General features: G+C 43.6%; 1 protein-coding gene and 1 non-coding gene across 2 annotated transcripts; one reads left to right on the top strand and one right to left on the bottom strand.

The window, feature by feature from the left end:
* Positions 1-1189: 1189 nt before the first annotated feature.
* LOC109445462 (2'-5'-oligoadenylate synthase-like protein) lies at positions 1190-17033 on the bottom strand. The gene is made up of 6 exons (XM_019727870.2): positions 16806-17033; positions 13032-13314; positions 11771-11946; positions 4783-5024; positions 3844-3988; positions 1190-2254 (listed from the first exon to the last, which is right to left on the bottom strand). The coding sequence occupies exons 1-6, from the start codon at positions 17001-17003 to the stop codon at positions 1754-1756; spliced, it is 1545 nt and encodes a 514-aa protein (XP_019583429.2). The 5' UTR covers positions 17004-17033; the 3' UTR covers positions 1190-1753.
* Positions 9349-9451, top strand: LOC141569299 (U6 spliceosomal RNA). The gene has a single exon (XR_012492805.1). It is a non-coding gene; the product is annotated as a U6 spliceosomal RNA (small nuclear RNA).
* Positions 17034-17072: the final 39 nt, after the last annotated feature.

The following is a 17072-nucleotide window of genomic DNA, read 5'->3' as shown; positions in this document are numbered from 1 at the left end:
GATTAGTTCCCAGGGCTGATTCAATATAGCTTCAGTATTACCCATTTATTCCAGGAATTTGGAAATCCATCTGGACATCAGAAGCAACTGAGGAAGCTTGTTAAAATGCAGGTTGTTGGGTCTAACCAAAAAGTAACTGAATCAAAATCTTTTGGGGCCTTGCTTCTACTCAGTACAATCTGTGAGCCAGCAGCATCCGCAAACTCAGGAGCTTGTTAGAAACGCAGAGTCCTAGCTTCAGTTTAGACCTACTGAATCACAACCTGTATTTAAATAAGATCTCCAGGTGATTCGAATAAAGTTTGAGAGGCACAATCCCAGGTGATTCTATGCATAGTAGCGTTTGGGAAACATTGGGCAGTTTTTTCTAGCTTAGGACTTCTGCATTCTGCTTGCACATGGAATTCAATTCAATACTGACCCCTAGGACCCACTCAAGACCAACACATTAGAATTTGTGTTGTTTCATGGAATACTCCACTATGAAGGATGAACAAAATCACTTTTGTCTTTGGAATGCTTTTCTTCGTTTTATCTTTGAAACTAAGTGTGTCAAAATTTTTATTAAAATAAACTTTCTGGCTAGGTCTTTTCTATTACAAAAGAGAGAAAGGTGACTTATTCATTCCTTTTTTAAAACAAGAATATGCCCACTACCTACAATGTGGGCTGTGCTGGGCATTATAAAGGATCCAAAGATATGGGGTGGTCTTGCCTGTCTACGCCATGGAAAAGAGGCACTCCTTCTGTCCCTGAAGGCAAAATGAGGTGGGAAATAGGCAGATTACTATGGGTAAATTGCCCAGAGGCTGTTGAGAATCAATCATAAAGTATATTTTATATTCTCTGGTAAATGAATAGTCCATAAGAAAGCAGGGCAAAAGGGAAGGGAAAAAAGGAATCTCTTTATTGGTTGATTGAAGTAAACATAATCACATGATGTCCTTTGATAATAAAGACGCTGTTCTTTTCCTGAAGTCCTTGGAACATTAAGTACTGTTTGTGTGTGCACTTCAAGAGTTGAGGGTTTTTAAAAATATTGCGTCATCCTTGCTCTCCCAGACTTTGCCTCTCTTTGTCTCAGTTTCCCTACAGTTTTCACTTCCCAGAGTTGAGAGGCTCCAAGGATTAAGCAATAACCACTAAGACAGCATTAGCATCTGTGGAAAGAAATGAAGAGCATCCAAAAGAGAATGAACAAAGGTTATTTATTCCCAACTTGTTATAGCAAGGGAGTCAGCCACCATCCCCTTGCCTTTGGCCGAGACTCAAAGGCAGGCAGAAAAGTGGGGAAACTTTATATTGGGAAAAGGAAAAGGCTTCAGGTGTGCCCTAACTGAAGTTGGTGGCATGGGGAAGCTAGAGGCGGGCTATCAGGAAGCAGGACATCCTATGTGATTGGTTAGAGAGCTTGTCTGGCAGGGGAGAATTAGGGTAGCTGGCAGTTATTGACTAAGTCCTGAAAGTTTTGGATTGATTGCTGCACAGGTGGTGGTTTGGCTTCCTGGGCTGGTAGCTGCAGAGGTTGCGGGTCAGAGTTCTATTGCCGTATATGGTCTGGCCATTGTCCACTTGTATATCTAGTCTCACAGCCTTCCTCATTCCTCCACTGGAAAGGAGGGCCAGGATAACTATTTACAAAGCTGGTGAAGCCATGGGACCTCCCCAGCAGACAGCTGGAAGGGGTGGGTGGTGGATAGAATGAGTCCTGGATGACAGGGTAGAACCGTACAGGGAGGTTTCCCAGAGTAAATTAACTATATGGAAATGGAACCTCTCTGGCTTTCTTCTCGGAGAGGATGAGGGTGTCGCTGTCCTCAATACCATAGCTTGTGAAAGCCAACCAATCCTGCAGTTGCTGGCCCTGAAACTCCAGCTGTTGCTGCTTTATGAGCAGCCCCTGCTTGTCTTCTATCTGCTGCTTCAGGGCCACGATGAAACTGTTGGGGTCAATGGCATAGGCATGGCTCCCACCATCTGGATTCTTCACAAAGACCTGGATTTCGGGGAAGACGGTCTCCAGCAGACAGATGGGAGTGTCCAGGAAGATCCCGAAATCAGCCAGGCAGTTGTGGCTGCTGAGGAGTTGCCGTTCACTGCCGGGTGTCTGGAAGGACAGACGCTGCAGGCCCAAGGAGCCCCGGCTCAGTCGGATCTTCTCTTTAACCTTTCTTATGGGCTCATAAGGGTTCACTACAAGGATCAAACTTGGGTAGCCCCACTGTTCCACTGTCACCCAGATGTCTCGTGCACTCTGCAAGGGAGAGGAGAAGAGGGGTTAAGTTTGCACTCTTCTGTCTCACATGCAAAAGTTCCCTTCATCTGTCCTCATCTTTCAACATCACCACCAGCAGAAGCAAACGTTTAGGGAGTGTCAACCAATTTCCAGGCCCTGTGCCCAGTGTCTTTTATACACTTCTTAATGCATTTTATTTTGCCAGCAGCCCTACAAGGTTGATTCTCCTTATTATCCCATTTTACAGATGAGGAAACCGTGGTGGAGCAGGGTTCAGTGATTTACTGAACACAACAGAGGTAGTAAGGAGCAGAGCAGGTATTTGAACTGCCGTCAGTCAGACTCCAACATCTGTCCTTCAGTATCAGAGGCTGCACTCAAGGGCCCAAGAGTCCCAGGTGGCTGAGGAATGTAACTGGAATGTGCTGGGGAGGGCCAACCCTCTAGCTGATCCTTTCAAGAAGGGATACATAGAGGCCCAGCATTGCCAAGTCTTCTGATTTTTCAAGATAAAAATATTTGCATGATGTTTTTATATTCAGAAAGCATTCAGAGGCATATGCTTTCTAGCCCCTCTGTGAGCCTCATGTGGTTGGTGGGTTCCCAGTTTGTAATCTCTGCACTTGATTAGAGAGCCTCTGCTTCGACTTCCGACTTCTGGCACACACCTCCCGTCCTTTACCCCTAGCTTCCCACCCAGACCCTCTATGTGGATGGAGTGCTGTCTGTTCTGAGTGTCTGTATCCCTCCCTGGCTTTTAAGGCCCACGTCAAGCCCTGTCTGCTTCAAGGAATCTTTTCCGGTGACTTTAGAGATAATTATTTTCCATTTTCAAAGCCCCACAAAGACCTTGGAGTGAATCCTGCTGCCTCTTAGCAGTGTGACCTTGATTAATTAACTTAATCTCTCTGAGCCTCAGTTTCCTCATCTGTAAAATGATGATAATGATAAAGATGATAATAATAATAATAATAATAGTACTTGAACTTTCTACTTTACACAATTGTCCCTGGATAAGTGCTTTGCCAATTGTAAAGTACAATGTGCATAAAATAGATTATTATGACCCTTGCCTGTACTGTAGGTTTGGCATCCCATTATATCATCTATTATTTAGCATTTTTTGTTCCCTGAGTATCTTCTCTGGAAATTCTTTCTTGCAGTTTTACGCAAGTTTATTTCAGGGATTTGCTTCCTAACAGAATATGGTGGGTTTCTTGAGGGTAGGGGCCGTGTCTTATTTCTGTTGCCCCCTTGCCCCCCCACGCCCTGCCTGCCAAGCCTAGTGCTGGCACAAAACAGCTGATGGAATTGACTTGCCTGGGCTCAGCTCACGCAAAGAATGATCGGGAGCATGGAACTGATGCTCTGGTCGGTTATGGGAAGAAGAAAGAAAAGCAGAACAAAAATTTGAAGGTAAGGAATCGGAGGCTCCGACTGTTGAATAATTTCCCCACAGAGTTGGTGGGTGGTGCAGCCAGGCCTCAAACTGTCTGACTCGAATCCCCTGTTGGCTCCACTGATGCAGAAATAAATAAGTTAACACTGTGCAGTTCTCTCATTCTGGGCTTCAAGCCCCTGGCAGCCCGCGTGAGAGGAGCCATTACCTTTACATTCCAGCTGGGGACTGGGTTCTCCTGGTCGTAGCAACAGTCCTGTTTTAGGCACTGGCTGGCCCTCTGAGCGACTATGTCCCATCTGTATCCTTCTGCCACGTTGTGGGTTGGATCAGCTGGATCCAGGATGATGGGCCTGCAACACAGAGAGTGGCTGCTCAGGCTCTTTCTGATTTGGAGGCCTGCAAGTCAGAAAGAAGCCTTCTTGTCCATCATCTCTTCAAGCCCCTGAGCATCTGCTATACCCAGAACCCCGGGCCATCAGTCCAGGAGGGCCCAGAAACATTGCTGGAGAGTAACAGGATAGAGACTATTAGATTTGCAAGAACTCCTCTTGGGGAGAGTTCTCTAGGTGTTTGTAAGAAGTTTTGATGGTGTGTGTGTGTGTGTGTGTGTGTGTGTGTGTGTGTGTGTGTAGGGGTGAGACGCCAAAAGGCATGCTGAAGCAATAACAGATGCCCACTCAGGCATCTTAAGTCTGATCTACCTTGGGCTGGATACTGGAGGCCCTTTGCATGTATTTTCTCAGACCCTTACAACAGTCCTGCATTGTTGGTGCCAGTTACTCCTGTTTTACGGAGGAGAAACAGAGGCTCACAGAAGTGAGAAAAAGGCAGAGCTGGGATTCAACTTGGGTCTCCATGATTCTTTCCACTTTCCCATGTTGTCACTAAGAAGCACTGAAATGGCCTTCAGCGGGTAAGAGGGTAACAGTAGGGTTGAGTAGTGGCTGGAGAAACAAGGAAAGACTCCTAGCTGCTAAGGCCCCTGCCAATTTTGAAAGGTGGGCATACTGTTAACTGTGTCAGCATGAGACTTCGGTGCAGCCATACTACTTAATAAAGCCCTCCCTTAAAACTCTATACCTCCTTTCCCTCCATTCTCTTTCTTTTCTCTCTGAGATGTGGTTGGCAAGCAGGGACCCAGTACCTCTGTCTTTTGAACTCTTTTCTGACAAAATTCTCGATGATTGGGTTCTGGAACGTGTAGTTCTTGGTCCAGTAGATACAGAGAAACTCATACTCCTTGAGCAGTTCCATCACAGTGGTGAGGCCTTCGTCCAAATTGAAATTCTCATCCCCGTGAGTACCCATTTCCCAGGCGTAAATGGTCAGTAGCTCGAGGGTGTAGAGAGGGGGCAGCATAGCCTTGCGGCACTTGGCTTTCACATACTGTTGAGAGAGATGGAAAAAGAAAGAGACCCCAAGATTCTGCATCAGGATGGCACCGGACCCGAAACTGGAAAATCCAAGTTCTCATGTCAGCAATGTTACCAACTGGCTGTGTAACCTTGGCCAAGTCAGTTTCCCTCTCTGGCCCTAAGTGGGTTTCCCCATTTTAGAATCAAGGGGATAGGTTAGTACAGTGGGTTTCAAACTGTGCTGGACATAACTCCTGGAATGGAGTTATGAAGAGGTGTCCCAAGGAGTGAGCAGGTTGAGCTCTGCCACCAGGATCCCAGCCTACAGCCTAAGCAGCTCCATTTTAACCCAATTTAATGTATTTGGCTTCTGAAAAGTTTCCTTTAAAGAAAAGGCTTCTTAGCTAAAGGGGGGGGGGAAGAAAAAAAGAAAGGATGTGGGCTGGGGGAATTACAGAACTAGGAAATAGTTGAGATTCTGTGGTGAACACTTGGGGTTGCCTCTCTAGCAGGCCTTTTTTTCCTTCTCTATTGTATAGAGGCCATACTGTTTAGATGGGATTGACCCCACTCTCAACTCCAAGGTGGGTCCTGACTGGACAGGGTCATCCCTGTAAACCCATTCCTCTTGCCAAGTGATTAGTTCAAGAGAAGCCTTGTGATCTAAGTTCGCTCAATTTGAGTAAAGCCTAGTTCTTTCGTTCAGTGATTGAAAGAAGAGAAACCCTCTCGTGTGTGGATGTGAGGACAGGAAGAATTGTGGTCATTTTGCCATTGTGAGGGAAACCAGACTGAGGACCAAGATGACAGATAGAGGAAACTGAAGCTGAGAGTATTACAGAGAAACAGAGCTGGAACCCTCACCAAACAGTATTTGACACTTGCCTTCCCCCCGTTATGGTTTCACACATGAGCTGATAATTCTCTTTATTGTCTAAACCAGTTTGACTTGCTTTTCCTGTTTTTCTGTTACTGGCAAAAGCAAGCATCTTAACTGATACCACTCACCTCCTGTCTTAAGAACCTCTCTAATATTCAGCTAGAAAGTGAAAAATTTTTGTCAAACATCCAGCTATTTGGTCTGTGGAAGCAAAATCCACATCTTTTCCTGTGGCTATTAGAAATAAGTATTATATCACACCCCAGAAAGATGGGGAACGCTCACTTTGACCTTGAAACAAACAAACAAAAACAGGATCATCTTATCTAGTTCTAGTCTCCGAAATAAATAAAACTTGAGACTTTCCTATAAGTTACTGACTTACAAACAAAAACAACTTTATCATTGACTTTTAAAAACATTTTTAATTGAATTCAAATTTACTCATAAACGAATGAATTTGTTTTTATAACGTTTTGTGAGTTCACGCTTACCATTCCAGACCAAATCTTAACTAATAAAATTATTATTTTGTTAAGAATTTAAACTCATAACAATACAATTTATTTTCTCCTATACTAGTGAGATTTCGGTGGGATTCTTAAAACTTATTGATGATGAGATGTAAGCCTTATAGATCCTTCATTTCTTTTAGGATCTTCAATAGACTATTTAAAGGTAACATAAATAAATCAGAAGAAAAGATCCGTTCCCTCCCTCGGCTGACGTTCAGGATGCTGATTTCTTCATGTTTAGGATATCTCTGACACTTCTAATGTTGCTCTCTGAGATATGCTGTGATCTTTCTAGATAAGCATGTGAGAAAACTGCTGTTTTCCAACCATGAACAGAGACTAAGTATCAACCTAGTAATCTTGGTAATGGTGTTTCCTTTGCATACCCATTATGTTTGTCATCAGAGTAAGCCTTTTCTTCTGCAGTCTGATTCTCTTGCAGCTTCTCTGCAAGTTCGTATTTAATACATGATTTTTGTCTCTAAGTTTATTTTTACAGTTGGAGGTCCCACTGACGTTCTCTAGAGGGACTTATTTCCCAAGTTGACTAAATTCATGGGGTTTACTACTGTGATTAAAAATAAGCACACCATAAAATCTACCCATCAGTGACCTCCTAATCTTACAGGGCTGTTTTCCAGGAGTCACATAATACACACACAGACAAATTTTTGAGTGATTTGAATTCGTAATGGCATGCAAGACTGCAATAGTAAACAGCCCTGCACCTCCTGGGCTGTTTACACTGGGACGCCCTTTCTTTTCAACTCCAAGGGTGAATCATGTGTGGCGACTGCTTTTACTCTTGCTGGTGTTTCTCTCCTCCCTCCCCAACTCTACCCTGTTTCTATTTCTGATTCTGGATTAAGTCTGAATTTTGGCCAAATCTGATTTTGGTTCTTGTTCTTATTTGTATAGGGCCACTTATGTCCCCATTGGTGACAATGCTCTGTGAATCTGGTTTTATGGTTTGACCATCCGGTGGTCTCCATTGAGAGATGGATGATAGGAATTTATTTTCTGCTGGGTGGCAGTCAATGGGTGATTGTATTTTGTGTTTTTCTCTTTCTCTTTTGGTCTGTTGGTCTTTTTGTTATTGTATTTTAAGGAGGGTGCAGCTCACAGTGGCCCATGCAGGGATCGAACCGGCAACCTTGGTGTTATTAGCACCACTCTCGAACCAACTGAGCTAACCAGCCACCCCAGGTCTGTTTCTCTTGAGAATTCTGATATCTCCTGGGAGCCTCACTAATGCTGTCTTGCATGCCATAATGAATTTAAGTTACTCAAAAATTTGTCTGTGTGTGTGTATGTGACTCCTGGAAAACAGCCTTATAAAATTAGGAGCTCGCTGATGGGTAGATTTTATTCTGTGTTTATTTTTGACCAGTAATTAAAGTAGTAAAACCAATACCGTTAGTTCTTTTTGTCTTTATGTATATAAAGAAAGAAAGAATGATCTGATTATAATATAATCTATCTGTGGGCAGATCCCTTTCTCCCACTCCACTATAGGAAATTTATAGAATGTAATTGGGAATAAATTCAGGGATAAAGGCTCATATCCTCACCAAAGGGACTGAATCTGAATTTCATCAGACTCTTTTATTCCAGAAGTAGATGACATGACTTCATAAAAACAGATTGCTTAACCAAAGATCAATAGAACAAAAATTAATTACCCAGGTTAATATGCTATTTTTGATGGATATGTAAGAAAATAACCCTTTCTTTTTTCTTAATTTATCTCCTGTCCTCAATATAGGGCCATACTTGTGCAAATTAAGATTAAACATTCTTTGAATGACATATTATTCCAACTAACACCTCAGAATAAAAAATTCCTATAAAAATTCCTGCTATAGATTGCAAAGTAACAATTCCTCAGAAAAACAAAGATAATTGTTCTGTAAAATAATTGGCCCTGCTTACAAAACTATTTGAGATGATGGTTAAATATTCACAAAGTAATTTTATTAAGTTCCTTTTTATGACTATAAAGTATTTACATAATAAGTTCAATACAAATATGTCCTCCTTCCTACTAGGATAGAATTAGATAAATCAATTTACCAGTAATTCAATAATAAAAAATTCAAATTTATAAATAAATTTGTATTCATGCCAGAAATCTCATCCAATTAGGTATGCTAATCAATTCCACTATTAAGAATCAAGGACAAAAGAAGACAGACAGAAAATACAGCTATTGTATGATTCTACTTACATGAGGGAGCTAGACTAGGTACACTCATAGAGACAGGAAGTAGAAATGGTGGTTGCCAGGGGCTGGGGAGAGGGTAGAATGCGGACTTACTGTTTAACCGGTGCAGAGTTTCTGTTTGGGATGATGAAAAAGTTCAGGAAATAAATAGTGATGGTGTTTACACAACATTGTGAATGTAATGAATGCCACTGAATTGTACCCTTAAAATGGCAACAACAACAAAAAATCCCTCAAAACAAACAAAAAACTTATGTCAAAAGCTCAACACTGGGGAATATCCCATCTTGTTCCCAGAACTGCATTGAAATACTTGAAAATATAAAAAAGTAAACATCAGTTTACTGGCAAAAAAAAATCAAGGACTGATCTTCACAGGTGGAAATCATGCTTATAAAGTCCCTCCTGATACTGACCTGATCCTGCGGTAAGGCTGAGGAAAGCCAGCATTACAGACAATAACAATAACACTTTTTTGGCAGGCCATGAGTAAGCATGAACAACCTCGGACCTCTCTGAGTTCAGTGACAGCCTCACAGTTAAGATTGGACAGACCAGCCCCTTCCACCATGTGAGGACACAGAGAAAAGTCGGCAATCTGTAATGTAGAAAAGGGCCTTCACCAGAATTCAACCCGGTTGGCACCCTGATGTTGGGCTTCCAGCCTCCAAAGGGGTGAGAAAGAAATTTTTGTTGTTTATTAAAAAAAAAAAAAAAAAAAAGATTGGGCAGATAAATGCTCCCTTCGGCAGCACATATACTAAAATGGAACAATATAGGGATTAGCATGGCCTCTGCGCAAGGATGACACGCACATCTGTGAAGCGTTCCATATTTTTATATAATTGTCTAGTACAGCATAGGGAATATAGTTAATACTATTCTATTAACTCTCTACAGTGTCAGATGGGTAATAGACTTATTGGGGTTATTACTTTGTGAGGTATCTCACTTTGTCTAATCACTTTGTTGTTTTATACACCTGAAACTAATAAAAAATAGAAAAAAAAGATTGGACAGATGAAACCTGGAGAAGTTAAGTGACATGTTCCTGTGATGAGAAAAATAATTTTGGTTTTTCTCAGTTTTTTGAAACTCTTGGAAAACAACTTGTTTTTCTGAGTTGCTGCCTCAGCATTTTATAGTATAACCCTGCTTACACCCAGAGTCTGGGCTTTGAGATAGAACTTGAGTTTAGGATTCCCGCCATAAGTTCCTGCTTTGCTTTTCCCAGGGCATCTTTCAAAATAAGGTAAGCTTGGGAATAGTCAGTGACCTCTACCCCAACCACCTTGTAAGTAATCAGTGCTTGCTACCCTGTTAGCTCTTGACCTGAGACGTGACCTGGGATGAAGGAAAAGCCCTTCCCCTGGGCTCATTGTGCCCCCTTGCTTCTGGGATCTGTAGGTAATAAATCTGGTGACTACTTCCTTTGTGTGGTTATATTGAAACTGTGCCTGACCCAACAGTGTGTTTCCCTTCCCCAAAGTGGAAGCTCAGATGCTGAAAGAGCTACAACTTGCAGACCCCAGGTGGTGGCTTGTTCCCCCTCATTCAACAGGTCATAATCTGCATATTTTAAATTCAGTATACCAGTTCTGGCTTCTCAACGTGCTTCTTTGGTCCCTGATGCCGGTACATGAACTAGTAAGAACAATAAAATACTACTGAGCCATGAAAGTCAATGATGACACCAGGGACTTGACAAAAAACTCCAGACAAAGACGAACTATTAATTAACCTTTTTAGCATCTCGGGACTCTGGTTTTGTTCACCATACAATATGAGCTCTTTATGTATCATTGTTCTCTTATGTATTGAGCAACACATCTTGTAACACTTATCTAAATAAACCTTGTCCAATAAAAGAAAACATTACATTAATAATACCGAATCAGAACACTGTTTTATAAAACTATATGTAGTGTTAGGAGCAGAGGCTTGAACAAAAGGGAGAGCTATCGAAGGAAAGTTGATATATTATCCCGTGGACATTACAAATAAACATGCATATCGTACTTGTATGCAGGAAGAAAATACTTGGCAGCTTAAAACAAACAAACAAACAAATAAAGCAAACGGGACACCCTGCTGAGTTCCAGTTCTTCAAACCCACAAAACCTTGGATCGTTTCCTGTAAATGACTTATCAACAAAAACAATTTTATTCTTGGCTTTGGCAGTGCTAATGTCTGAAGATATATCACAACTTTGGTTGGTGTGATAATCATGTAAGAAATTTGCTGTTTTCCCACCATGAACAGACTAACTGCAAACTTACTAACCTTGGTAATTTTCTGATTTTTATCTTTCAATACATTTATTCCTTTTTAACTGAGTCCTTCTGAAATCTGACTCTCTACTGTTTTTTAAAATAAGAAAGCATATTTTAATTTTTCTAACTTTGTGTTTGTTTCTGAGTCCTCCTTTTTATAAATTTAGATAACTCTGTTCATCTGGATTTTTAAAATATAAACCTTATATAAATTTTTATTTAAAAACTACAAAGTAAGTAATACAGAATATACACTTCATTCTGAAAAATCTCTCCAGGAATAAATATATATACGTCCTGACTTGTATCTTAAAGAGATATACTAATTTCCCTTAACATTCTTTTCCTTTTTCGATTACAGTGGACATTCAACATTATATTAGTTCCAGGTGTCCTTTTGATATTTTGAAATACACATGGTCCCATGCAGACATCACATGTGAACTCTAAAAAGTAGCTGCTTTGATTATATTCACTCATTAGTGATTGTGATATTGAGGAACTCAATCATTTGGAGGGGAAATTGGTGCAGGATAGAAATAAACGAATCTTTCCATTTGTTAGTCCTTAACCAGCTGAGATTAACGTGCAGAGATCCCAGTGAAGTTGACATTAACCAGTACTGGACTGTAACTGGAGCATCACAAACACTTGTTTATTGAAATACTGTACGGTCCTTATTTTTCTCCTCCTCCTGCTCATCTCCACCCCATCCCCATCTTTTTCACTCTTTCTCTTTACAGTTCAAAAGACTAGCACTCTTTCTGCCCCCACTTCCATTTTTCCTTGAGGCAGTTTCCTGAAGTGACAAATCTAGCTCCTGCCTTTTGTTCCCCTTCCTGCACCATCTCCCCCTGCTGCCCCCATCCCGGCAGCCCCCTCACCTGCTGGTACCAGTGTTTTACCAGCCGCAGAAGGCTTTTCAGTTTGGTTGGCCGATGTTTCACAAAATTTCTCTGCAGCTCGCAGAAGGATGGAGAGAAATTTCCAGGGTAACCGCAGGCCTCAATCAGATTTTCATAGACCTCAGGGTGTGGCTGAGAGCTGGTAACCAAAGACCCTGGGGTGAGAGGAAGCAAAGAGGGGGGGGAGGGATGTGTGATTTAGGAGGTTCCAGGTTGCTAAGTGGCCTGTGCCTGAGAGCCTGCTAATTCACTGGACTATAATGCCATGGAAACCAGAGACCTCATAGCCTAAGAGAATAAAGGTTTAACTTAGTTGATTGTCCTCTGGAGAAACAAAAGTGGGTTTTTGAAATCCTCAGTCTACTCAGGGACTGTTGTCTTCATCTCCAACACTCACCCTTAATGTCTGTTTGGATCTCACTTGCAGCCATTTATTTGAACCTCCCATCACTGTAAGGGAGACCCAGTTCCAGATAAGAGAGCTGGGCTCTGAGAGTGCATTTGCTGAAAGGTGCACTGCTCTGGCACACGAATGTATCACGAATGCATCCCACCCAGGTGATTTGAATGCTCCTTCCTTTTTCTGTCTCACTCCCCTATTCCCTACCAGCTTTTCCTGGGACTGCTTGTTCTCAAACCCTTGTCTCAGGGTCTGCTTCTGTAAAAGCCCCAGAAATGACATCCCACCTCCCCCCCCCACTACCTGCACCTGTAGTAAGTGCTACAGAAGCACCTGAGGTTACTCTTCTAAATCCTTCCCCTCAATGGGTCTCGCCTCCTCTTGCAATCATATACAGTGGTACCTCGGTTTTTGAACATCTCCGTTGACGAACATTTTGGTTTATGAACACTGTAAACCCGGAAGTAAATGCTTCGGTTTTCGAACATGACTCAGAAATCGAACATGTCACACGGTTTCCACTGAGTGCAAGCTCCTGAGGCCTAGCTGTCAGCTGTTTTCGAACGTTTTAGAACTCATGGATCACGTTCGAAAACCAAGGTACCACTGTGTTTATCGGCGTGATTCTTGAGCAACCTGTTTCCCAGGTTGAGCCCTGTGACAGCCAGAGTTGGGTCAGTCCCCTGCACCACGCACTATGGTTGTCCAGCCCTCAGCACCAGACATGGGTTGAATAGACGAAAGCAGGTGTCTGCATGTGGCCACACCCGAAAGGGGAGGCAGTTACAAGTCTCTCGGGAAGAGCAGGTGTGTGAATGGGTAGGTAACCTCTCCTCTTACCCAGCGCCCTGTAGGCAGGCACGATGGTGACAGTGATGGGCTCCGCAGTGTCCTTGGTGTGGATGGTGAAGACGAGCGCATCGGGGATTCCCTGGACCAGCCCCAGGACCTCGAGCCCCAGGGCTAACAGGTCCTGGCAAAGCCACAGCCGTTTCCGTATCAGTCTCAGAGCAGTTTGGTGGTGCTTGGCCTCCTCCTGGAAGCTGTGGAAACAGCTTAGGAACACCACCAGCTCCACCTCCGTGTTACTCCTGATCACTGTGCCATTCCCGAAGGAGCCCACCTGCGGAACACAGAGTCCTGTCACCCTGAGGCCACTGCCGGTGCCAGGCAATCCCCGAGGTTTTCACAATCTTAATGCTCTCCACAACCCTGACGGATGGGGGAATAGTACCAGTACCCTCTCTTCACAGGCGAGAAAACTGAGATGTCAGAGAGGATAAGACACTCGCCCAGGCTCGCACTGTATGCACCCTGACTCCAGAGCCCAAGCTTCTCATTTGCTGCACTGCATCGCTCTGAGACTCTGTCTTCTCATCTGCAGTTATGGCTCTTCCAAGGGAATACAAATGCCTACTTCACATGGTTGTTTGAGGATTCTGGGGGGTGGGTCTGAATAAACTTATGACAATAAAAAAGGGGAGAGGGTGCAGGATTGCCTGGTGGATAAGAGCCTTTGGCTGTGGAATGGGGCAGCCTGACTTTGACCTCGATTCTTGCTCTTGTTTTTCAGCTGTGCGGTCATTCTGAACCCTAAGTGGGTAAAATGAGATAAATGATGGAACATGAGTCATTGGGTTACTGGGAGGATTAGGTGAGAGAATGTATGCCCAAAGCTCACTGTGGTGCCTAGCACACAGGAAATCAGCAGTATGTTTCCCTTCTTCATCTTTGTCTGTTGGCTCACAACTTTCTTTCTGAGGCTGGGGATTCAGTTGCCCCATCTGAACTGAAGTTGCTGGATGATGTTGAAGGGATCTTTTTGATGTCCTGAGAGTCTGGGCTTGCTCTCCCGCCTCTGGAGAGGTAGCCCTACAATTCTAGCCCTACAATTGTACACAAAAGCCCTACAATTCTCTGGCCTTCTTTCTTTCTCACTCCAGCTCCAGAGGTGGAATTGCTAGGGATGAACAGACCGCAGGTCAGCTACCTCTCCTGGTGGGTGAATCACTGCATGCTGATTATAATCCAGTGGTCGTAGGTTGAGCACTCACTGTGTCTGGCACTCCTGAAAGTCCTTTACTCATAGAAGATCTTCTCATCCTCACACCCAATGATTGAGGGAGGTACTCGTATTATTATCCCTAATGCACAGATGAGAAAACTGAGGCAGTGGGGGTTTAATCAACTTGCCATGGACTCTTAGCCAGGAGTCATAGTCATAGTCAATTAAGGAGTCAGATCACAGGGTGTGGTTCTCTCACCTCTTTCCTCCTCATGACCCAAGTCTATAAGTGAGGCCCTGCTTCCGAGGAGGAGTCTGCCATCTTTTTCACCCTTACATTTTCCATTCTCTTTCTCTACTTGCCTTCAGACTCAGTGTTTCTGCCTGGTGTGAGAGGGTTAGGGATGGCTACCTGTGTGTGGATAAAAGGCACATCCCTCTGAAGGCCTTTCCTAGTGGTAAGACCCAGACAGGGAGGAAAGAACGTTCTAGAATAGGTTTCATGACTTGCTTCAGCTTGAACCTATTTCAACTGAAATCATTCGAAGACAAGCATTCACTCATGTAGACCAGCCCAGCTCACCAGATTTTCAGGGTGGGGGGAGGGGTCACAGGCTGAATAAAGTATTACTTTATCCTCTTTTGGGCATCTCTATTATTTCATGGTTTTAAGGGCTGAAGGGGATATGGTTTGTGGGCAGAATTTGAAGACTGGGTAAATGTCATTTCCTGCTGTCAAAACTCATTCTGGGGCCGGCCCAGTGGCTCAGGCGGTTAGAGCTCCATGCTCCTAACTCCGAAGGCTGCCGGTTCGATTCCCACATGGGCCAGTGGGCTCTCAACCACAAGGTTGCCGGTTCGATTCCTTGAGTCCCGCAAGGGTTGGTGGGCTGTGCTCCCTGCCACTATAAATGGCAACTGGACCTGGAGCTGAGCTGCGCCCTCCACAACTAAGATTGAAGGACAACAGCTTGACTTGGAAAAAAGGCCTAGAAGTACACACTGTTCCCCAATAAAGTCCTGTTCCCCTTCCCCAAAAAATCTTAAAACAAAACAAACAAACAAAAAAACTCATTCTGTTTGTAGCATCCTCCTGTCCCCAGAGTTGTCAGGGGTGTGGTCTGGGAGGGCCTGCCTGACTCAGACTGGCATCTCAGACCAAGAAGATAGGTCGGGCAAGAATTTATAATGACACTTTCAGTGGGTTTTTTGGTTTTTTGATGTGCTAATCATTTAGCTTGCTTTCACATTTGTTTGATGAGGGAGAGATGATGGTGATAATGATGCCTCCATTACACATGAGAAGACCGAAGGTTTGAGAGATAACATGGTAAACCTACAGTCACACAGCCAGGAAGGGAAGAAGCCAAGAATCAACCCTGGGTCTACCTGATGTCAGAATGTGCGGTTTCTCACTTCTAAATCGTATGGCCTCAGACTCCGGTGTTGGACGTGGGTATAAAGAAGGGATGTGGTTCTGAGGTTTGTAAATCCTTCCCTGAGGTGGCTGCCCCTGGAGAGAGAACCAGAGAGCCCTGGGCCATGGGTCAGAATCAGGAGGTCTTAATTCTAGTCATGCCTTTGTCACCAGCTTGCTGTATGAACTTGGGACACCCCTCTGTGTCTCAGTGTTCTTATTGTTTAAACAAGGGATTGACTGAAATTGTTGACCTCTCCATGGCTGCTTTTGTTTTGACCCTCTTGAATTTTGATCTTAGCTATGATAGGAGGTGACATGAGGCAGCTGTAGGAAGGACTTGGGGGGAAAAAATCTTACTGGGACAGCCTGAAGTCCTGGCTGTGGAGTCAGATAAGACCCTGGTTCAAATTTCAGCTCTACCATTAGCTGTGGGACTTTGGGCCAACCACCTCACCTTTCTGAGCTTTCATGAAAAAAAAAATTTTATTAATAAAAATTTAAAACATAGAAACAGGAAGAGAATACAATGAATATACATATATCCAGCCAGTTAGATTCAACAAGTCTAAATGCCTCACTGCATTATCTTCATCTAAACCACATTAAAGTAAATTGCAGACACCAAGAAACTTTGTCCCCAAATACTTTAGCATTTGCATCCATCGAAAGAGAACATTTCTTCTCATAACCACGACACTATTACACCTCACAAAATCAACAGTGATTCCCTTATATTATCTAATATCCAGGTCATATTAAAATTTCCTCAATTGTCTCTAAACTATATTTTATGGATGGTCTATTCACACCGGGATCCAGTCAAAGACCTTGCATTACATTTGGTTGTTACGAATCTTAAGTCCCTGAGTCTCCATTTTACTCATCCATAAACTGGGAAAGGAATAATTCTTAACTCACAGGGTACACAAATTAGAGATAATATATGTTACCCTTAACATAGGCTAGTGCACCCCCCAAAAAGTGAACTATTATTGGCTTCCTTACTGGATTGTTCTGCTCAAGGCAGCAGTGTGGTGGGGTACAGGGAGCCAAGGTGGGGTGTCCTGAGACGTGAGCAGCATAGACTAGGGATAACAAGGCAAGTGGTCCCCAGCATCATCAGGGATGAGGAACTTCCTGCTGGGTTTCCCCGGCCCTGGCCTGAGGATGGAGGGGCCATCAGTCTCACCTTGACCACCTTCAGCACCCGCACATCCTGGTTAAGGCCATGCTCCCCTTGGAAGGTCTCTTCCCTCAGAAACTGTTCCACAGTTCGCACCGCCTCCAGCACCTCTTCTTTCCATTCTCGGCTGGGTTGCAGGTACTGAGCCACAAAGGAATTCAGCCTGGAGGCAGAGGTGCCATACAGGTCTGGGGTCAGTGCCATCTCTGTCCTGAGAGTACCACTGCTAGGCAGATATATAGCCACACCTCTACCCAGCTCCTGGCATACACT

Source organism: Rhinolophus sinicus, linkage group LG16, assembly GCF_036562045.2.
Source record: "Rhinolophus sinicus isolate RSC01 linkage group LG16, ASM3656204v1, whole genome shotgun sequence".
Taxonomy (NCBI): domain Eukaryota; kingdom Metazoa; phylum Chordata; class Mammalia; order Chiroptera; family Rhinolophidae; genus Rhinolophus; species Rhinolophus sinicus.
The sequence above is the reverse complement of the archived record's forward strand: the minus strand, read 5'-3'. Positions and strand labels throughout refer to the sequence as shown.

Excerpts from the sequence above, each read along its gene's own strand:
- LOC109445462 (XM_019727870.2), bottom strand. The coding sequence starts at position 17,003 with ATGGCACTGACCCCAGACCTGTATGGCACCTCTGCCTCCAGGCTGAAT. Across the intron at positions 13,315-16,805 it reads GGGTGCTGAAGGTGGTCAAG|GTGGGCTCCTTCGGGAATGG; the intron begins GTGAGACTGATG and ends TGTGTTCCGCAG. Across the intron at positions 11,947-13,031 it reads GCCTGCCTACAGGGCGCTGG|GGTCTTTGGTTACCAGCTCT; the intron begins GTAAGAGGAGAG and ends CTCTCACCCCAG.